This window comes from Alligator mississippiensis, chromosome 8 (assembly GCF_030867095.1).
Source record: "Alligator mississippiensis isolate rAllMis1 chromosome 8, rAllMis1, whole genome shotgun sequence".
In the NCBI taxonomy this organism is placed as follows: domain Eukaryota; kingdom Metazoa; phylum Chordata; order Crocodylia; family Alligatoridae; genus Alligator; species Alligator mississippiensis.
Window position 1 is genome coordinate 81,471,849 of NC_081831.1, and position 23,440 is coordinate 81,495,288.

Below are 23,440 nucleotides of genomic sequence, written 5' to 3' on the forward strand. Positions count from 1 at the left end.
CCTCCAACCCCGATTCATCACTTGAAGAGGAAGAACACTTTGCTGTAGTCACGGCATGAAAATCGGACACTTAAATCCCAATTGAAAATAGCAAGCAGGAAGCCAGATATAAAAAGACTCTGAGCTCATTTTGCAGTTGTACTTTCTAGTACTAAAGAAGATTTAATTCTTAAGAGCTGCCAACAGAGCTAATCAGGAATTCTCCTGACGAACCGGTTTTATTGGACAAGGTGGATTCACCGGATGTGGAACATTTTGAGGAAACATCTTGGCTTTGATTAAACTTTTACCAAACCAGACACACTCCCTTCAGCCTGGTTCCATGACAGACTGTCTGTACTGATGGGCCCCGGGCAGGAACTCAAGGGCTTCCCAGGCTCTTTGACAAACCTCCCATAGTGTCCTCCCTGCCTGGTCTCCGGTGGTCCCTGGGTGTGAAAGCATCTGGCTCCGTTTTGTTCTGGGGGGAGAAAAACCCTGAACTGAAGCAGTTTGAAATTTGGATTTCCGCCTCCAGCTCTCCATTTCAGCATTTCCCATGGGAGGGATTTTCCTGAACTCTCAGAGCACAGTTAAACTTCTAGGTTCTGCTCAGAACAAGAATCGTTTCACAACATCCCGAGAATGGATAAGTTTGACCAGCTCTCAGTTACCGTTTCTCCATGCTGCTCTGTAGTCAAATATATCCTTTATGTTCAGTCAGGCTATCCAGGAGGATACGTTATAGCCATGACACATTTACTTGAGCAATGTTATAACTTAACGGACATTTATTTATATTTCCTATTTTCTGACATAAAACAAAAAGTAAAATGTATAATTTATTTTCTTACTAGATTTTTATATTCATGAACTGAATCAAGTTCCAAGTTCCTCTTTCTGCCTTATGAAAATGCACGACATATTTTAAAACTGTTCATTAACTAGTCTCAATTTGGTAACCACAAAAGAAAATAAAAACACTTATTGAAACATGTTTTCTATTTAAAATGAATTGATTCATTAAAAAGGGAAGATTATCTGGAGCTAGTAAATTGAACTGATGGCATCTGGAAACAATGCCTTACAAACTGAGAATGAAGAGGGCCAGCTCCTCCCGCCAATTATTTTATTTATTGACTGAAAGAGACAATACATTTCCATGTTTCAAGGCTTCAATTGGTTTCTTCACTGCAAATGAGGAGATCGTGGAGGTGAACAGCTGAATCAATTGAAAAGACACACCTGTATAAGCTACTGTTAAGAGATAATACAGAATTTCAACACTTGTGTTCCAAGTGCTTAGCTGATGGCTTTATCCCACTTTATCAGTCTGACCAGCTCCAAAGTTTGGCACATACAGCCATGAGCTATGTGTGTAGTTTAACATCATTATAGCAAATTCAGTCATAACACAGGCTTCAGTTTCACAGACAGCAGGAGCTGCTACCGCTCTCGTTTCGCTGAGAAACAGAACGCTGCTGGAACAAGCACAGCTGCAGATACACACGCAGAGGAGAGAAAGATCTAGGCCTACCTCTGTCTTTGCCTAGCACAAGACTAACAAATCCAGCATCCTCTTCGCTCAAATGATGGAAGGAATTAAAATGACACCAGAGATATGAAGGGAATTGCCTGAATTACTGTCCCTTCATGTTCCTCTCCAAGCTCCAGTCATTTCAGTCTCTTGATTTCTCTTCTTTCCATGAGAATAACTGAACTGGAAAACAAATGTGTATTCAAGCATACTTTATTTATTCTTTAAACAAAATTACAATCAGGTAGCCAAAAGAAAGGAAAACATATATGGTACAGGTGTCACACTATTACAAACCTTAAAAAAATGTTAACTTTCTCCAAGCAGTAGCAAGTCACAGATAGTAATAAAATATCTTTGTTACATTTTGATCTGTAGAGTAACAGACAAGAAGTCTACTTACCAAGTGTGCCAATTCTTCCTAATAAGGAAACAGAGAATTATCCAAAATATCCTCACCATGATCAATATAACACCAAGGTTGCAGGTTCAATCCCCAGTTAGACTAGATGATTTCCTGAGGTCCCTGCCAGCCTTATTTAACTATGAATATGATCCTCTTCAATTAAAGAAAAAAATATCTTCCTTTTGGCCTAGTCTTTTTTTTTTCTTTATCATTTCTCTTTAGCAAGCTTCCATCTTGCCAGAAGTGCAGAAGCTAAATCAAAAGAATACAGGACAAAAGGCCAATAACTGTCTTCCTTGATTGGTACTGTGAGAATCACAAACCTCGATATGAAACCATCTACTTATGCTTTCTTATGCTATAGGTCTTACCTTCCTGGTTATGCAGTGACCCAGAAGTAATAACATTCTAGATGAGGTAGATGAGTTTAACTGGGGAAGATTTCAGAAGCATAGAAAAAATCTGTCTTATAAATCATGAATGTTTAGGAAAGTTATATTTAAGGAATTTAACAAAATGGGAGATTGTTTTCAAACTCTTCCTCTCTCACTCAAATACTTAATATCCCACTTATTTGATTTTGCACAGTTTCCCCATAACCTGAGTTTTGTTGTACCTGTTATTAAAATCCCTGAGATTGTATTTTCACTTTGCTTCATGACGCTACTCTTACAGATGTTCAAGGTAAATATCTTTATTCCAGAACTGACTGATGCGACTGAATCTTAGGATGCAAAAGCAGGTTGCCTGAGTAGTGGCTACAATATTTTTATTACACCTTTAAGGAGATCTGAGTTTATTTATGGCCATGCTTCATTTCAAATGACTGAAGCAGCAGGAGGTGAAGCTGAGAGAATCAGACAGAGAGAAAAACGCCTTCATTCGCTACTTAAGGCCAGCTTATATGAATTTTTCTGTAGTTCTCTATCCCCTTCATTGTCTGCCTTCCTTTAGGAAGCATAATGAAAGCCAAGGAGTTGCCTTCCTCAAAATATAAATCAGAGATAATAATGTTCAGGACTTGAATGTATCAAGGAAACCAACCACAAACATACAGTACTATTCTGATCATAAAAGTCAACCTCACATTTGCAGGGGCAGTTTTGAAAAACATACCTGCTTTTCCTGCAGTAATGATTACATCGAAAGTCTTTGAACTACTATAGTTCTTACAAAATCCCACAGGACGATACGATAACCAAAAGGAAAGCACCTAGAAGGTTAAATGCACTAAAATATTACAATAAAAACAAGCTGATATTTGAACTGCTTGCACAAACAAAAATACTGCAAGTACAAAGATCAAGACAGCTGGGAGCCTAATGCATGTACAAGCCAAGTGATTTTTATGGTTCCTTTGGAGGAAGAGAGGTGGACTTACAATCAGAAAGGTACAGCAACTAGGGGCAGTATCATGAGCAAACCGTTAGTGATTCACAATCCAGGAGGAAAGCAGCAGCAACAAGGTACAACAAAGTTAGCCCCTACTTTCAAATTCTCACAGGGGAAGACCAACAAGAAGAAAAGATAAAAAAAAAAGACAACATCATTGCTATATTACAAGGGAGAGAAGAAGTAGGTTGGGCTCGTCACCTTCCACCCATTATAGGAGCCAAGGCAGGAAGAGGAAAAACATAGAAAGCAGGTTCCAGAAGAGGCAGCTGCTGGAAGGCAACACTTAAACACAATACCAGGAATCGTCCTTTAAACAAAGCCTAAGTTAGCTCACTGAACTCACTGAGGGGAGCTATTAGAGGCTGAGAGCTTAGCAGAATTTAAAAAGGACTAAACACTTGTGTACACAGTGAGAATGTCCACTGTTGGGTTACAGCATCTTTTTTATATATACATATATATGTAATTCTTAACCAAGGGTTAAACCCTTCTGGTTCAGGGTTTAAAACAGTCACTAACCAAGGCCGAGCGGGGATGGAAACTTGCCTTCCGGGCAGGTTATTCCATGATCAGCCACTAGGTGGTTGCTTGCACTTTCCTTGGCAGCATCTCGAGCAGGCCATTGTCAAGACGGTGCTGGAGGAGGTGGACTCCCCACCTGAAACCAGCTGTGCTAAAAAGCCTGCGGCGAATGAATTTTTTTCCTCCCCACCTCTGCCACTTTCTGCAAAAGCAAGCGAGGTGCTTCACAGATGTGCCAGGGCCCACTACAAGCAGCTTCAGTCTCGTGGGCAGCACAAGCACCAGCCAGGAGGATGACGAGGCCAGGGGGTTTATGTACATGCCCACTTTAGAAGCTCCAGCCAATGCTGACAGCAGAGGATTCAGACGGCAAATGTCAAGGGCATGACTTCTGAGTAGTGTCAGAGGGGGCAAGTGTTTGGGAGGGATTCAGCAAGGTGGGCTGCCCAGCCTCACTGCATAGCACCATCTGAAGTACACAAAGCAAGAGCTGAAGTCTTCTTCCTCTGTCTTCTATTTGTAAGCTGTATCAGTGCTTGTTTCCAGAAATGGCGGTCTCTGGCACTTCTATCCAAATGACAGGGTTGATCTCCTCTTCCTTAGCTAGCTTGTCATAGGCATACACCAAGCCATCCTTGGGGTAGTTCTGAAAGAGAACACAAGAGAATTATTTCATGGGAGATTTCCAGCATGCTTGCCTTCTTACTTTTCACTGGCTACAACAGTTTTACACATGGCATAAAACGCAGCGGGGGCAAAAGTGCAAAATTAGCTCTCTTGGGGATATGGCTTCACTCTGGTGGAAGAGAAGCTGCTGCTCCTCCTAGCAGTGATGGCACTCTGCTTGAAACCAAGGCCTGGCCAAAATTGTGACAGCTGCTGGTCAGAGACAGACAGGTAGGGCATAGGAAAATGAGAGGTTCCAGACATCAGGAGCAGGTGCAGGTAGCAGCAGATCGGTGACGCCTTCTCTGTTTTCTTCATGGATGTCGAGCTCCTGGCAGTAAGAGACTTCTGTTGGGCAGAGAAGAGAGGGAAGGACAAGGCAAGGGACAGCAATACTCCAGTAGTTGCGACTATCTTCCTTCCCTGGAATAAAACATCTGATGCTCCTTGTGAAGGAAGCCCCAGCCCAGAGACCATAGATACCTGCGTCAGCCACAGCTGTTCAGTCACGAATGCCTAGGAAGCTACAGGGGCTGCAGGAAATCGACTCTGTTAACTAGCAAGGGTAGCATAAACTTCTATCTGCTGAAGATGGTGTGCCGTCCAGTCAGCCACCTTTACTGTATACCCTAAATGCACATGTATGCCTCAGCAGAGAGTTGAGCACAACCTGAGCAACAATCCCAAAGATAAGAACTGCCGGTCCCATGGAACTGGTGCATCATGTAACATGGGGTGTCTGCATAAGGCCTTGAAAGCATGATTCCCTCCCAGAAGTATCTGAAATCCACATACAAAGCACTTTAGAAAATCTGCTCAAAATATTTATGTTGTTAAGCAAAAAAGGTGAACTTTTTGGCTAAAGAATTCATGTTAAATTTACTTTCTCACTATTATTTTCCCCAAATGAGACCATAAGAACATGACAGATGATAAAAAGTACGAATTAATCCAGAGGCATGCTCTGGAATCAAATCCTAACTTTTTATATATATCAAACGTAAACCCATCAGAACAGAATCCAGATCTCAAGATTTAACACCAAGGTTGCAGATGGACTAGGTGATCTCTTGAGGTCCCTTTCCAGCCTTACTTCTCTATGACATCTATGAGAAACTGAAAGACTGTTAGACAGAAATATCTGTAACACCTATTTGCAGACTGCTAAGCACTAAATCCAAAACAGATATAATCTGGCGTTAAAATTCAGAAATAGCATTAGTTTACGTTTACACGATAGAATTAAGATTTGAATGTTCCTGAAACGTTAGTCGGCCATTTCAAGAAACTGGAGGAGAGGGGACTAAGTGATATAAACAGAATTCAATGAACTTGTGAAACAAAAAGTAAGTACTTGAGAAGAAATCATTTTATTTCACTTAAGATGATATAATAGATTGTTTCTGTACCTATCTCATTGTCTTAAATACCTGACGTACATAGAGCATAACATTCACTTTAAATACTTTCAAAATTCTTTTTAAAAAGGCAAAAACATTAATGCAAGCATAGGAATTCGAACAAAACAGACTTAATCCTAACAGTTCAGCTGACAGGCAGTTCACAGGACACTAACCTGGGGATCCTCATTTTGCTCTAAAAACATTCGTTTCAGTATTTCTCTAGGGTCAGGAATAGGTGGAAGTATCAATATCTTGAGCCTTCAGGAGATAAAAGTAAGAGTATTAGATTGCACCAACTGCTAAGCCAAAATATTTCAATTCAAAGTTATACTTTGGAAGTAGCAATGCAAGTCAAATGCAGCTGGACTCTGCTGTAACCTATACCCCTTCTTTACTTCTTAATTTCCAACCAAACATGGGAACGGAATCATACATTCTGCTACTGGGTATTTGTGAACTTCCAAAGTCAAGGGACATTGCAGAAGTAGGTCCGATGAAAGGGAGGCTCAGGATTTTTCATAGAGAGTACAATAACTCAGATTTGGACTTCATTCCCTGGCAATGAAAGGAACCTCCTCAGCTTTGGCAGATTAATTAGACAGCTTTCATGCAGCCAGAATGTAAGTGTGGTTTATAAACATGAATTTTAATAAATTAACTACAATAGTACCTCCGCTCCTTATCAGTTGTGAAGTAAGAATGAAAAAGAGAAACTAACCACTGCTGAAAACATCCATACTACGCAGGGGCAGGGAACTAGGGCAGAGATGGACTACTTTGTAACTCTAGAGATACATCAGAACATGCATTTATAATAAAAGGGAAACTGATTTACCTTTGCAGGTAAACTAGTAGAATTATAGTAGACACTGCTACTATGAGTGGAATGACGACTATTAAGGTGATGTAGAATGTGGAATCACTGTTTACACTCTCTTCACCTGCAAAACAAACAACATCACAAAGAAACTCATGATTTTGTCAACAATGAAAGTAAAGACTACTTTTTCATATCATGAAAAATGTGTAACATTAGTAATGGTTAGGAAAAGTCAAGTATTATTAAAACAACATACCTTCAAAAAAGAAGGCTAAGAGAAAACTTACATCACACTTGTAATCAAGTTATCTAGTCAGATCATACCTAAAGTACCCAAATTTTTACAGTACCTAGGTATTTTGAGAACAAACCTACATAAGGAGAAGATCTCCAGCATATGGAGCCCTGTAAACTAGCGCTAATGCCCAAAAGCCAACATTAAAAAGAATTCAGATTGATTTATATAGACAAAATGTTCTTACCTATGCTCTTTTCTTCACTCCAGTCACTCCAGAGCTGGCTGCTGTAACACGTCAAACTTGCTTTTGCTCTCACTTTGAAAGTATACTTGAACTTTGGATGAATACTTGGAATCTCTGTTTTATTGGATCGATTCTTAAAATGAAAAGTTAAGATGATTTACTCAATCCTGTTGCCATATACAAGACATTTATGAAGCCTATTTTCATCTTGTAGTTTTAACATTATCAGACATAACATTATTATTAGAGTCTTTTTTGGTTTCTGTAAGCTTTGGACTTTATAAGCGTGGTAAAAAATTGAGATTTCCACACCACATATTATAATTTCATCTAAAAATGATGTCAGGTTCCAAAGCAAGGAGATTCAGAAATCAAGGTTCAAACTAACGGAGCAACTACACTAGGCATAACAGTTCTGAAGCCAACTGTCTGGAGCAATGGGCCGCCTTCTCTTTCAAGCACCAGACACCTTTGTTTCCATTTTAATCGGCAAAATAGGAGTGCATCTCAAGCCTCCCCCACATCAGTGTGTCATGATCATTCTGAGCAATGAAACAGAGGGTAACCCACATAAAGACGTTCATGATTATTTTGCACCTAAAAGACAAGTTTCCTGAGGAAATTCCATTTGCCCTGAGTATCACCGAAACAAAAGGAGGCTTGAATGCTTTATAAATTTCATCTGGCTGATGGACGACTCCATTTTGTTTACAACTTAGGGGAGCACAGTCCTCAGGCTTAGCTAAATTATAAGTCACTGAAACTAATATATAGCAAAACAAGCTGTTTTCCTTACTGTTAAGATGGCACAGCTAGTTCTTCTACTTGGGTGTAGCCATGCACAAACAGGAGCAAGCCCACAATGCTTACATAAAGGCTGATTGTGTGTATTTTGATGTGCAATCATTTGAAACGCCCCTCCCCCAAGTCTCAGTCTCTTACTTCCTTGCTGAGTATATGTACATTCACACTTGCTCATTAACCAGCAAGGTGCTTTTCCTTACAATAATTGAATCATGTCACTCAAAGACACGTAAAACAACGCCCTCTTAGAATAAATGAGTTAGTGAATCTGGCTGAGAGATCTGTGCTATCCATAGGCCTAAGGCCCATACTAGCCACAAGCAGACACTGCCACATGTATGTGGACCCTGTCTTGGATCTTGTTACTCTGGTTAAAAGTGTACCTGATCTGCAAGGTATTTGGTACCGAGGACCATTTTGCCACAGGATAGGAGTAGAATCTAGTGATCAGGAGTCTACATACTGATTTAGCTGTATGATTACAATACATCTGGAAGCCACTGCATGAGAACCCCTCCGAAAAATACTCAGTTAAATGGTTTCAACTTAGTTAAGAGACCTGCTGTACGTGTAATTAATTAATTGTGTTTTGTTTTTAAAATATCAATACTTTAGCTGTTATTAACACTGCAAAAACCATACACAACGCATTTCAGCTCCCAAGTAAATAATTAATGACAAAAATTAATTACTTCAATTTTTGTAGTGGTATCTGACTTGCTGTCTTTATATTCGACTTCATAAACTAAACATCCTGATGGGAAAGTGTCTGGTTGTTGCCATTCGATAGATATTCCATTATTGGTATTGAAGAGTTTTACTATCTTTGGAGTACCAGGTTTTACTGAAATAATAATAGTAAGTGTTAGTTAAAAAATGAAATACATCATCCTATATAGTTTTAACACGTACTCGGTTAAAAGTGTCACTAGTTAAGTAACAAGACATAGTTCATGTACAGCAATTAGGACATTGAAAAAAGAAGGCAGAACTGGCACCAGAGCTCAACAGGCTATGTTCATAATTTGTAATGTTTTATTTGTATGAATTTAAGTGACCGTACCATGGCAGTCTCAAAAACCGCATATATTTTATGACAACTTAGCTATACCTAGTTGTGGGTATTTCAAAACCAGAGCATGATTTCCTCGTGGCAGGAAGTTAAAACTGGTGACTACATTTAAACCAAGATGAAGCGATCTGAATGGACTTGTTGGTAATAATTCATTATGGGAAGACCAAGCTTATCAGCAGTTACACATACCACAAAACCATCTACTTTATTCTAACCACAGAGAACAAAACCCAAGATATACCAAGGAGCTCTTTATCTGTTATGAAACATAACCTTTTTACACAATGTACATGTAGTATGTACTAGAAGTAGATCTTCAGAGGTTTCCAAACATGCTCTCCTGTGCCACAAGCTGACAAAGTGACTGGTAGACCAGAATCCCCAGTGGCAATGGGGTGCCTTGCTTATCTGGATGAAGCCTCACACAGGAGAAAGGGAAAAATAACCCACCAAAACCTAAGCCCTGCTACCAGTAGTGTGACAGGCTGATAGCTGTAATGATAGATTATGACTCTGCAGTTAAGCCTATCAGTTGTACCTGTTGTTTTCACTAAGGGCTGGCAACTCCTGTGCTTGGGGAGTCTAAAACTTGGGCTCAAGATGGTAGAGAATCAATTTAAAAGGCTCTGGGTGACATCTAGACGTGTTCTCTCATCACTGACACTTGGGAGACTTGTGACAGCCGGAATAAGCAGCATTCAGGAACGACCCTAGGGTCACGGCTGGAGATCAAGATCCAGCTCTTTCACTGACGTAAACTGGTTTTACTCTGTTGACTGCCAAACTGTATCAGTTTATATCGGCAGGAAAGGATTCTTCCGAGTCCACTGGCCTACATAATTCTGTAGAAGAACTGGTCCTGGAAAAGCAGCCCATCACCATTGCTGGAAAGGTTTCTCAGAGATACGAAATGATACTCAGCAGGCCAAAACCAAACAGCCAATGTACTTCACAAAAAAATCCATACACACTTGAAAAAACAGGTTATCAATCCAAATACACCACTTTTATGAGGGCATAGTGGAGAGAAAGGCCTTTAATGAACTGCTCCAGCTTACTGTTAATAAAACTACTTGGAGACTGTTATAAAACACATTTTAGAACAAAAACTGAGAGCAAGAAAGAGCTCAATGCCAGGGCGAACCAGAGCCAGCCTTTCAAAAATCCTGATGAAGAGTTTTATCCAGCTGCAACTAGGCAATTCAATCTTGAAAAACAATGACCCATTACAAGGGGACCCTACCTGTTCACAAGCAATTTCTGAATGTTTCACAATGCTACTTCTCCATACAGACATGGATGCTATGTCATATACTACTAGCAGAAGGTAACAAGCATAATCAAAAGCAATTCTGTTCATAGATTTGTAAACAAATTAACTTTGCAAAGCACACACTATTGATTGTAACATAACTAAACCTACCAATTGTTGTTGGATCTTTATTTTCACAGATGGGCCTTACTTCTTCAGAGTCACCTCGAACCAAAATATTGACTGTTGGATACAAAGATTTTGCCAAGGCAAATTTGAAAGCACATCTGAAGGTTCCTTCATGGATATGGTAATCTTCACATTGCTGGTGACTTTGCAGGCCCTCATACCTACAGCAATAAAATATAAATATAATGCAACTTCTCAAAAGCCCAGGCTGCAATGGATAAGTTTGTTTTTAAACTGGTGTTACCAGATTGCAGAAGGTGACACTTCATGGAGGTTGGCCACAGTTTTTCCTAGACATACACATGCACTCTCACTCATGAGCTAGACTAAATTGTCATTTCACTTGAGCACTCTTTCTTGGGCCCTAGCTCCAGCTCAGCCCTCTGCAGACTGTGGGCCACTCAACCCCTTGGTATGCCCCCTTTACGGGGACAGGGTTTTCACTCCTCCCCAGTCCCATGGCCAGATACCCAGTCCTCTGACACACCACAGTCCTAACGAAGGTGTCCTACACTTAGATTCACTTACTGCACCAGCAGGGATAGGATTATGGATGGAGAGCAAAAACAGAATATAAAGAACACTGGGTTTTTTTCCCATTCCAGTATGCCAGTACTGAAAAAAAAATGTGGTGTTAGGTCAAATAAAATAGCTGGTTCAACTCCCAAAAGGAAACATTTCACTTGGATCTTGTGCTTTAACACTTGTTTTTAAAATACAGCTGCAAGACGTTTTGAAACTGAAAGGTCGTGCTGGACCAAGAGGGCAAAATATTTTAGTTTAATTTAGAAAATGTCAGTTTTGAGAGCGACATGGCACTGTCCCCTGTGCTCCCCTCAGATTTATTTGAATTTTTCACAAAAATACCTGGTTCAGCCCTAGCGAAAAGTGGTATCCCATGAAGGCACTGAGAAACCCTATGAATGCACATTCCTCTTCTCCCTGCCCCTCAATCAGATTCAGGGCCAGGCTCCTAATTCCTACACAGTGAGAGAAAATTCAGGGCACAAGCTATAGCGAATTAAGGGAGAGCAGGTAGTTACTGCATATTAGTCACCCTGTGGTGACTGCCCATCTACCAACTATTAACCATGACAAGGGAAAGCTAAGCCAGTGCAGCCTACCCCTCAATGCAACAGGGCTAAACTACAGAGGGTTAGCTTGCACTTACTGTGTGGCAAGGAAAGAGGCTGGAGCAGCTGATGCACATGAATCCCTGTCCCCTTGTAACTCACTGTCATTTTGTTTGCTTATGCTTACCCTTAATCATCTCAATAACTAGAACCAGAGAGAAAAGGAGACAGGCATTCTTTATTTATATAATACATAGTAAAATAACTCATTGCTGTCCACTGCAAAGTCAAGTGGCAACAAGGGAACTCTTGAGCTTCCAGAGGCTCCAGAGATAAACTTCTGCCTTTCTCTGGAAGCTAATGAAAGCTGACTTGCAATAAAAACCAGCCATTTGTGAGAACGTGCCTGAGTTAGCATGCACATATATCAGTGCCAAATCCTTTCTTTTTCCACAACTGTGTCTTATAGCAGGTGGCTATTTATGGAAGTTATTTGGGAAGGGAGGGTCTTGAGAGGATAACATCATATCATCCAGCACTGTGACTTCCAGAGATGAATCAGACACTGGAGAGAAATGACTTACGTCAAACTACTACTAAATGTTACTCACTGCTGTGGTTCAGTGGTCCAGACGTGCTTATAACTACAGCTGTGAAAGCACTGGATTTGGTCTGGCCTTTGGATACTGTCTCAATAGGGAAATGGAAGGTTTGGGCAGCCTCCATACTCTTGCCTAGGCGTACATGTTGAAGGTCTTGGTGACCTCTAATGCATACACCATGATCCAAAAGGATTGATGGTTGCCTGTGATGTGTTGTTTGCACTTCACATGATTTCTAAAGGTTTTCAGAAATGATGAACGAGCAGATGAGTAATTTTAATCTAAATGACAGCCCAGCTTTGTGAAAAGGCCTTTTGTAATCATCAGCAAAACTTTGCCAGCTCCCAGTTGACTCCTCTGCTATTGAATCACAGCTAATTTTAAATGAGCCCGAGAACCACACCAATGCTTCCTGTAAACAAATCAGGTCCCAGTAGGCCAGCACCAGCAATCTTTTGAGGCTAGGGGATGTTTCCTGCCAGCCAGGACTAACATTTAAATTTTTATACAGATCTTCAGAGCTCTTCCAGAGGACAAGCAACTCACAAATACAAGCCACTCAACGTACAAGAGGAGATGAGCATAAGATATTTGTAAGCCAGAGAGAAAATAGAAGCCAGTCAATACAAACCAGTAGTACAAAGTGTACTTGGTCCTATCACTTGCTTTCTTTCCACGAAGCCAAGTACAAACCATAGATTTCAAGTTGTGCCAAATGCAGCTTATGTTACTAGCCTCTGTATCTGGTACACCTGAAATACAAGTTTAAAAACACTCTTAACATTCTTTTTTTTTTTCTTTAAAAAAGAAGAAAACCACACACGCCCGTGCGCACACGTACACAACCTCCCAGCAAGGGCTTCTCTCCTATCCATCATTTAGCAAATCTAAGTTGCTGCTATTCACCTTCCAGTAGATACCTGAGAGGCAGCATGTGGCTTCGAGCTGGAATGAATCCCTGAGTCTGACCATGCAAGTCACCCACTTGAACAGCAGCATGGCTCAGCTGAAATCTCTAGAAGCCTCTCCTAATCACAAGCAAGTTAAAATAGTGCTAACTGTTGTTTTTATTGAATCTGATCTACTATAGTGAAATCAAGAAAGTACCAGCTTTTCTAAAACCACAGGTGCTCTAGAATTAATTTAAAAGGAGTATTTATTACTGCCAAGTTGGGAACTGAAGAGCTGTTATTAAGAAAAATCTGCCAATGCCTACCAAGTTACCTACAATTGTTTCCCTGTATTTTGAATATGATTATCAGTAGATCTCCAAATGCTGCTGAATGGTAACTGTGGGCCAAAGTTGAATATTTAGATAAGTCCACCATACCTGTAAACATTTTACTGTATTTAAGACCTAAATCACATCACAGAATGATAAAAACAAAATGACCGCAAAGTCACTGTGAATCAAGTAGTCAACAGGACATCGCATATACAGAGCAGCCACAGAATTAGATCTGTCATGTTTAACCTCACCTCTTTCTCTCACACATACAAGCACACAAGTTAACCTTTCTTCTCAAGAATATAATTATTTCTAACCAACCCCTCCTGTCTGCACTAATTAAGATACTAGAACAGGTATGTTCACTTCCCCTCCAGCAAGTATCAACCCTCCCAGGTTTTGAATATGCATGTTACCTTCATAAGCACACAAACCTGTAATTGGTCCCAAATCTGAAACTCATTTCTACTCCTGACTTGAGTTTCCCCTGTAGCCATGACTATTAAAAGATTACAGGAGAGAGTTAGAAAGGTAGTTGGATACCAAGAAAACAGATATCCATGAAAGGTCTATATACAAATTTAAAATAATAATCTGCTTAATCCTTTCTGCCGTAAGGATCCACTTCTGCAGTTCATTATAACAACCCTAACCTCAAAGGGCAAGCAGAAAAAGTCATCCAGACCTCTGCACCCTCCCAGCACACACCTGTTCCTTTCAGGCTCACCATTTTTGCCATCCAATTTGTCAACCAGCACCTGCATTATGTTCCTTGCCTTGATGTTATTTTCTCTCCTACTGGACTGTCCCGTATCATTCATGTTTCCTATTGACACTAATTTTTCCTGATACTACCTAAGCATCTTCCCCTAAATCACTCATGGGCAAACTTTACAAACAGAATTTGGGGATGTGAAGCAGAGGCCTCGAACTCACTAACACCACACAGAAGACAGACGTCAACATTACAAATGCACGACAATCATTTCCAAGTTGACTTGTCTGCAAGTTCTATGTTTTGCTTTTCTTGGAGGAGATAATAACAAAGAGTAAGCAACACTGAACTCAAGCAATAATTACACAGCTTGGTTTGAAAGCTTCTTGAGAATGTGGTAAGGTGCACACACTTTTAGGCTACAAACAGACATTGTATACATCTCAGGAGAAGCCATTTTATTCATGACACAGGGCAGCTGCTCAAACATCCATGTCTGTTGACCTGGGACAAACCCTAAAAAGAAGTTTATCCCCAGATATTTAGAAGTCCATCTGAATGGTTGTCCCAGGACTGCATCATTGAATTAATGGCAGAAAAGTGGCAGTTTATTCTGCCACTTGTCAAACCCTGATTGGAAGGGTGATGTGTGTATATGCCAAACCCAGGACTTCTCTTCTGGAGCAAACACAGAAACAACTTGTCCCAGGACAAGTGCAACATCTGTTCCTAGCCTTAGCTAAATGAACATCTAAATACAAAGATTTATTCTTAAAAGTGTAGCCCTTTTAATATAGCCACAGAAACCAAAGATAATGTCTAGTTAGTCACTGGTAAAGAAGATAACATGTTCAAGACTTGATCATGGAGCGGTACCTTTTGGTGGAATGAGACTTTCTGCCCAGTCACTTGGGTTAGTGGCATTGTCCGATTTACATTCACTTCTCACTTTTAAAGAAACTTCCTTATTCATGGGTACATCTGCCACACGAAAAAGTTTCTTACTCCATTCCTAAGGTTAAAGAAACAAAATGCCAGTGCCCAAACACATTAAAAATACAAGGAAATCAGTGACTATTAAAATGCATTAGAACCAATCTAAAAATGGCCCAACTCAAAGCCAGTTCTAGAACTGAATAAACAGCTGATGCTTCAAAAGGGAAACAAAGGAAAAGGGAGGAAGGAAGAAGCGTGTTTAAAGCTAACAAAAAGTAAGGCTCTATCAGCAGCATGCTCAAGCAAATCAACCAGCATGCCATGATATCAAACCACCTCCCAATGGGCTAGGACAGTTTGGCAACCTAGAGATGAAGAGTCGACTGTAGGATGGAGTACACTCTTCTGCCTAGAGGAACTCTTCCCAGTCTACAGCAAAATGAGCCAGTTTCAATGCTGCTGCCTGAGCAGAGGATTAAGAAAGAAAAAGGATCCAGTGAAGTCAATCTAGCACCTTTAATTTTCCTGAATCATCAAAATCTTAGCAGAAGAAAAAGCACTCCAAGCCCATGACTCCAACAACAAAAGAAAATTCACATAAGCAGAGAACTATGGAACTGATAGCATGAACTAAACACCGACTGACATTTCAGCTACCGCACAAGAAACAAGCTGCAGACAGCACGCTATTGCCAAATCAGTTGTATGCTGTACTGGCAGAAAAGAATACAGCAGTCAGAACAAAGGTGCTACCACAAACATCAAGCCAGACAACCTAATAGTAGTCAGTAGCTAGCAGTGTTTCCATGGGGCATTCCCACAGCAACTAGAAGACTAGACTGTGGCCAAAATGCAGAGACTTGGAGAAAGATCAGGAAAAAGTAGAGTTAAGTTGAATTCTGACAGGCTAAGTGTACACGTCTTTCTCCTGGACTGAACCCCTCTAAGTGGTTTTCCAAAGTCAGGGCACCCGGCTCTTTCAAGAAATTCACCTTCATGTAACCCTCTTGGAAATTAAGGCAGTTTATGCACTTACTAGTTTCACTTAAGAAGAAAGAGACACAAACATCCATTATTTGTTACTATCATGCTTTTTATGAATGATCACCAACTGCTTTATCTAAAATCTGCAGATAGCTATGCTGTTGTTTTTGATCTCCGAATAATCCACATCCCATCATGGAATCATTGGTCAAATGTATGAATTTAACTACAGTGTACTTTCTTAGAGAGTGAATCACAGGTCATATTGCTTTTTTTTAATTCAAACACTTGAGGAACTTACACTCTTTCCTTGTAATATACCATTAATCGCAATGTCCGTGGAATATTCCAAATCACAGCTACTGCTAACGTTCTCGGGAGGTTTCCATGTCCATTTCAGTGTACATATCTGGACAACGGAGTAACTCACGTTGGATGGAGGCAGAACTTCTGTTCCGAGAAAAGCAAAAGCAAAAAAAAAAAAGTTATGAACACCACAAATATTATGTATTGTGCCAGTAAAACAAAATTCGGTCAGAACTGCACGGCTTTGAAAATTGTTTTTTTTGCTTTTATTAACTTTTAGGAACACTGTCCACTTCCCATGGAAGGTGTCATCATTTCATAAATACAAAAACTTTCCTGACTATATGCAAAAAGTTTTTAGTTTTCCAAGAAAAAGTAAAAAATTTCTGAGGGGAAGCCCCCCTCCCGCTCTGAACTGACCAACTCTGTCAAATTTTTTTCAATAGTTTTACAAAGCCTACATTCTAAGCTATTTGTATTACAGTTTTTAAACTTTGTTCTCCTCTATCAGAACTAGGTCCTTAAATAAAAGGATACAAATATATGCACTTTTAAGAAATCTATTCACTTGACAAATGGCCTTGCTTTTAGAACAGCTCTCAATCCCAATATAAAATGCAGTAGCAGCACCTATAAGTTGTTTTGCATATTGTACTTTATTTTAACGGAAATGCCTGCTATGTACGCTACAGCTAGGGTTATGTCCCCAAATAGCTCTAAAACAGAGGTTCTTGACCCTTTTAGATTCAAGGCATCCCTTGGAAAATACCTGCTTTTAGCTTTCACTGTTTTTCGACCACAGAAAAATAACCAAGCAATTCTTTTCTTGCAAAGAACCCAGAAAAAACACAAGTCAGATAGCTTTTAGCCACATGAATGTGTTTGAAATCTCTTGGTTTATCTTGTAAAACCTGTTTGCACACCTGAGAGTGGTAAAATTGCATGGTACCCTGTGGTTCCATTGAAAAGATCTTTTGGCACCCTGCTTGAGAATCACTGTTTTAAAAATAGAGCAAAATGGCTGGGGATCTCAAAAAGTAGGTGAACAAAATGAAGTTTTACACAGAGTCAACTTTTGTAGCCTATGGATTTTAGGTATCATTAACTAGATTATTGTTTGCCCTGAATGAAGAGGCTGGGCATATCCAGGCAGGCGTACTTAATACTCCTTCATCAAATGACAAATCTCATTTTGAGGAGCAGGGCTGTGGAATGACACACATCTGATGGATGGAGTGTCCAAGTGCATATATAAATCTAAGTCTCATCTCCTTTTTTGTCTGATTGTATCCTACTCTCAAAAGAGAGCTCAAAGAGAGTACAAGTTTGCACATGGCTGATGATACATAATCTGATTTCTGTTGGTAAGTGCGTTTCTATCATCCACAAAAGTTCACCCTTTTCAATTCCACACCCCTAAGTAAGCATGTAAAACTTTCCCTTTACAGACTAATCTCATTTTAAGTTCAAGGGCAGAGTAAGGAACGTCACTGTCTGGCAACCAATAACTTGTTACTGGCTTATACCAGCAGAACGTTTCTACCTCCTGAAAGCAAGAAGTAAACAGAAGAACTGACATGGAGGTTTCTGGGGACAAGACAATGTATGCGCTATGCTCAACCCAGGATAGTGCACTGAGGTGCAATTTGGGTCTTAACTTCCAAGTTCCAACACGTTCATTCGACCATAAGAGAAAACAAGGGAAACAGTAAGCGAGCCTGGAAAAAGACAGATACACCAGAGGAAAGGTAGGGCCAGGGAACAGCGGGGAAGGAACACAAAATGTGCCAGACTCCGTTTCTCAATAGCTATCAACCTGGCAGCCAGCAAGTCTTAAGCAGCAGGGAAGCATTTTGAATTTATGTTTGTTATTACATTTAAGGAACAAGTCACTAATAGAAGAAGCCAAATGAGGTTGGCTTCTACAGCTGGAGTTAGCACTTCCAGGTGCCCACTATGAAAGGACCATCAAGCAACAGGATCCCCAGAGAGGTGGTGAAGTCTCTATCCTTGGAGGTTTTGAAGACCCGGGTAGACAAAAGCCTTGGCTGGGATGATGTAGTTGGGGCTGGTCCTGCTTGGAGCAGGGGTTGCACTAGACGTGACCTCCGGAGGTCCCTTCCAACCCTCATTTTCTATGATCATTCAATGGGCCAGTGGAAAGAGAGAAACTGCCCTGTCCAACTTAAAAACCACCCATAGACTTCTTGGGAGAACTACTGCCAAGCTTGACTTAGCTACCAGCTGGTCCATACATCCTAGGAGATGCCTTGGGCTTTGATCACTACATGTTTATATTGCATAGGGTACTAGAGATTATACAATGACTAAAAAGAAAAAAAATACAGTACCAATTCTACCCTATAACTTGTTTTTATAGTTTAGTATTATATGTGCTTGCACAATGCAACACCTAGTCACCAGTATCTGAGTGTTTAATCTGCATGAACATGTAAAACAGCAGTAACTGAAGAACATCCTTTGCAACAGGGAAGAAAAGCTTTCTAGTACTCTTTCTATTGCTCTTCTACCATGCTCTGAAATGTTTTGGTGACAAAACCAAATCAACTTTTCAAAAGACAGCTTAGCCTCTAACGATATTTGTTCCCCTCCTCCCCGCCCCTTATAAAATGCTTTCTTGAATTTGGTGATTTGCAGGGAACTAAAACTAATGAGTTTTTTTCTGCCTAAAAGAAATCCAATCTCTTGTCCTTGTGCCAGGGTGTCCTTGCCCATCTCCCCACTAATTAACGAGCATTACGGCAGGCTTTGGAAATAGCATTGCTGCCATTTTCCAATCACTTCTGACAGTGTGGGATGTCACCGAGGCCAGTCAGTAGTCCCACGGAAGTCCTTCAGTGAGACAACTACAATGCTCAGAATTTTGCCATCTAGAAGCACTTGCAGGATCAAGCTGTTTGTAACCGAAAGGCGTCTTGCAAGGTATAAAGCCTGGAAAAACCTCATTGACATAACAAATTTAAACCTAATAAAATTCAGAATATCAACGCCATTTTCAGGCCTTGTGCTTTATGCTAGCTTCTGAGAGGGCAGGGGAGGAAAACTTGTATTTAAAAAGCTAGTGTAGAATATGCCTCCAGTAAGCACCCAGGTGACCTTGGTGCTTTTGTCAATTAAAATTAAAAGTGATATAGCAAGCTAAACTGCAATGTTGATGACCTCCTTTTCAGATTTCATGCATTTGGAGAGACTGTGTGAAGTTCAGGTAAATAAATACTGATGCAGGACCCCTACAATTATAGACTTGCAACTCAGAATATCATGCCTCGGTACCTTTAAATTTGTGGCGTAAGCTGTCCGTTTAGCATACCCTTCCCCGAATGCAGTTTGTGATTTGGATAAGGTGTGCTAAAAGGGGAAAGGCTACTATTAGGAGCGGATAAGGACACAAACACTGAACAGGTAAACTTTCTTCCTAAAACCAATACGCTGTCATACAGGAGCTTCATATCAGCAGGCTATGAAACAGGTTGCAGAACAACCTGGGATCCCATGAACTATCGGCTGTTGAACACCACAGCAGCAAGGTGTACTTGACAGAAGTCTCTGCCTTCGGCTTCCAGCAGTGAGATGTTGTAGAAATAATACACAAATGCCACCAAACACTATGTAGATCTATTTGCTATATAGATCCACACGCAGATCTAAAATAGAGGTCAAAATAATCCATAATTGGGATCACTCTACTTTTTCCATGGTTTTTCTGTCCTTACACATCTCTTTGGTTTGACATCAGATATAAAAATCACCACAGTCTCTCTACAAATGGATCTTCAGTATTGCTTTCTTCAATTTCTGCCCATTAAAAAAGAACTCATTTAGTTGTTTTTTAAGATGATGTAAAAGGTTGTATTTCACCCTTTTAACCAGGGTGTTAAAAACCAATGTGTTTCGCTACACACACACACACACACACAAAAATCAAACAATGTTTAATTGAAGAAACTTTCCATTTCAATATTATTCAGAGAAACTTGATTTAAAATTTGATTATGAAGATAGCATCTATTTTTTTGGAAAAAACCCCACTGTAGACTTAGAAAGTTCATAGAAAGGACGTAGATAAAAGATACTATCAGCAGTCATGAGCCGACTCCAACTTCTTTTAAGGAAACCACTTACACCATGTTACAATCAATCTTATTTCCACACGTCCAGAGGCACATACAGCGTTGTAGTGATAATTAAAACGACATTTTGCTTTGATATGCTTACAATAGGAGGAAAAAACAAAATGATTCAAAACTAAGATTTAAAAGGGGAAAAAAAGTATTTTATCTCAGGCAATGAAGCAAGGCAAAAATGAATCATCCATTTCCACCACTGAGGTCTCCAAGTTCTGTGGCAGACTTTGAAATGGCAAAAGGGTCAGTCTTTACCCACAGACTTGGGAAGTCAGGCCAAACTATATTTCGACATGCATTACTCGGCATGCCAACATCCTGGAGAGAGGAAGCCAGCATAATAAACATTATTATTACCAATTTATTAAATATAATTTATACAGGCTTTCAGATCAGCATTTCGGCTTACAAAGGGACGCCTTTTGAAATGTAGACTCATTTTTTTTAAATTGCATTTATGTTTACAGCCATTATATTAGCAATGCTCTTCTGGATTTCTTTGATTAGAGAGACAAAAATCAGATTTAATCTACCAGTAGTTGAGAGAGACTAACTCAGAAGTAGTTCGGGGTTCATATTTAGTGTCTGTCTCGCTCATTTAGGGCATAAACCTCCTTTTCCCCCCAGTGGATATAAAAATTTTTCTTTCTTCCTTGTTGGCATGTGAGCCTTATTTAGAAAGAGCAAGGAGAAACTGAAAGCAGGGTCCAGTGCCCAAGTACACAAGGGGGTAAAACCTGCCCTTTTAAGCTGCTCATTCCCAATAAAAACCTGGGAAACGACAAAAATCCCACGCTGCCTTTCCACGTCTTTGTTCGGGCAGCTTCAGCCTTACTCACAGGAGCAGGGGACGGACGGACGTGCGGTCGCCTCATGACAGGCAAATCGGCACAGCGATCCCCACAACCGTCCCCTACAACAGGCGGTCCCCCCAACCCCCCACAAAACAAGCACCCCCCCCTCCTCGCACAACACGCAGTCCCCTAACTCCCACAGAACAAGCAATCCCCACAACCGCTCCTCACAAGGGGGGCAGTCCCCCCTCACGCAACAGGCGGTCCTCCCAACCCTCACAAAACAAGCAATCCTCTCCACAGGCGGTCCTCCTCACACAACAGCCCCTCACAAGGGGAGCAGTCCCCCCTCGCACAACAGGCAGTCCCCCTCACACGACAGCCCCGCTGTCCCCCTCACAACAACCCCCTCACACAACAGGCGGTCCTCCTGACACAACAGCCCCCTACAACCACTCCTCACAAGGGGGGAATTCCCCCCTCCCACAACAGGCAGTCCCCCTCACACGACAGCCCCGCTGTCCCCCTCACAACAACCCCCTCACACAACAGGCGGTCCTCCTGACACAACAGCCCCCTACAACCACTCCTCACAAGGGGGGAATTCCCCCCTCCCACAACAGGCAGTCCCCCTCACATGACAGCCCCGCTGTCCCCCTCACAACAACCCCCTCACACAACAGGCGGTCCTCCCAACCCTCACAAAACAAGCAATCCTCTCCACAGGCGGTCCTCCTCACACAACAGCCCCTCACAAGGGGGGCAGTCCCCCCTCGCACAACCCCCAGCCCCTCACAACAACCCCCTCACACAACAGGCGGTCGTCGCCACGACAGCCCCGCACAGCCGTCCCTCACCCGCGCGCAGCCCCAGCGCCGTGAGGAGGGCGAGGAGCAGGGGGCCCATGGCTGCGGGCAGGCGCCCGCTCCCGGCTCGGCTCGGCTCGGCTCCCTTCCCTTGTCTTCCTGGCGCGGCGGGGTCGGGCCGGACGGGAAAGCTGTGCTGCCGCCGCCCCGTCGCGTCCCCGCCCGGGGGCGGGTCTGGGCTTGCGAGGAGCCGAGCGGCCTCCTCCTCCATCTCCTCCTCCTCCATCTCCATCCTCCCCTGGGCCGGGCCTGAGCGCAGCCAGGCAGGAGGCACTGGGATGAACTGGGAGCCCCCCATGGGAAGACATCCCCAGGGGCAAGGTCTCCATTGCACACCGTGCACTTGAGGGGACGGGAGAGTCGTGCCCTGGACAGGCTAAACGCCGCCCTGAGGGGGGCAAACCCTTCACTGAAGACCGTCCCTGCCACGGCTTGCTTGAAGCGAACGAATTATCCCGTCCTGGACGCTGGGATGAGTTAAAAGCCGCCCTGAGATGTGCAAACCCTTCACTGAAGACTGTCCGGACCACGGCTCGCTCGACCTGCCCGGAGAATCGCACCCTGGACGGGCTAAAAGCCACCTTGAGATGTGCAAACCCTTCACTGAAGACTGTCCGGACCACGGCTCGCTCGACTTGCCCGGAGAATCGCACCCTGGACGGGCTAAAAGCCACCTTGAGATGTGCAAACCCTTCACTGAAGACTGTCCGGACCACGGCTCGCTCGACTTGCCCGGAGAATCGCACCCTGGACGGGCTAAAAGCCACCTTGAGATGTGCAAACCCTTCACTGAAGACTGTCCGGACCACGGCTCGCTCGACTTGCCCGGAGAATCGCACCCTGGACGGGCTAAAAGCCACCTTGAGATGTGCAAACCCTTCACTGAAGACCGTCCGGACCACAGCTTGCTTGACTTGCCCGGAGAATCGCACCCTGGACGGGCTAAAAGCCACCTTGAGATGTGCAAACCCTTCACTGAAGACCGTCCGGACCACAGCTTGCTTGACTTGCCCGGAGAATTGCACCCTGGACGGGCTAAAAGCCACCTTGAGATGTGCAAACCCTTCGCTGAAGACTGTCCGGACCACGGCTCGCTCGACCTGCCCGGAGAATCGCACCCTGGATGGGCTAAAAGCCACCTTGAGATGTGCAAACCCTTCACTGAAGACTGTCCGGACCACGGCTCGCTCGACTTGCCCGGAGAATCGCACCCTGGACGGGCTAAAAGCCACCTTGAGATGTGCAAACCCTTCATTGAAGA

General features: G+C 42.2%; 1 protein-coding gene across 1 annotated transcript; it reads right to left on the reverse strand.

Annotated features, from left to right (window-relative positions):
* Positions 1-1,713: 1,713 nt before the first annotated feature.
* IL13RA1 (interleukin 13 receptor subunit alpha 1) lies at positions 1,714-22,426 on the reverse strand. The gene is made up of 10 exons (XM_019492782.2): positions 22,171-22,426; positions 16,370-16,518; positions 15,025-15,160; positions 12,837-12,957; positions 10,513-10,691; positions 8,707-8,858; positions 7,211-7,343; positions 6,744-6,849; positions 6,082-6,166; positions 1,714-4,485 (listed from the first exon to the last, which is right to left on the reverse strand). Exons 1-10 carry the CDS (start codon positions 22,409-22,411, stop codon positions 4,369-4,371), a joined length of 1,419 nt encoding a protein of 472 aa, XP_019348327.2. The 5' UTR covers positions 22,412-22,426; the 3' UTR covers positions 1,714-4,368.
* Positions 22,427-23,440: the final 1,014 nt, after the last annotated feature.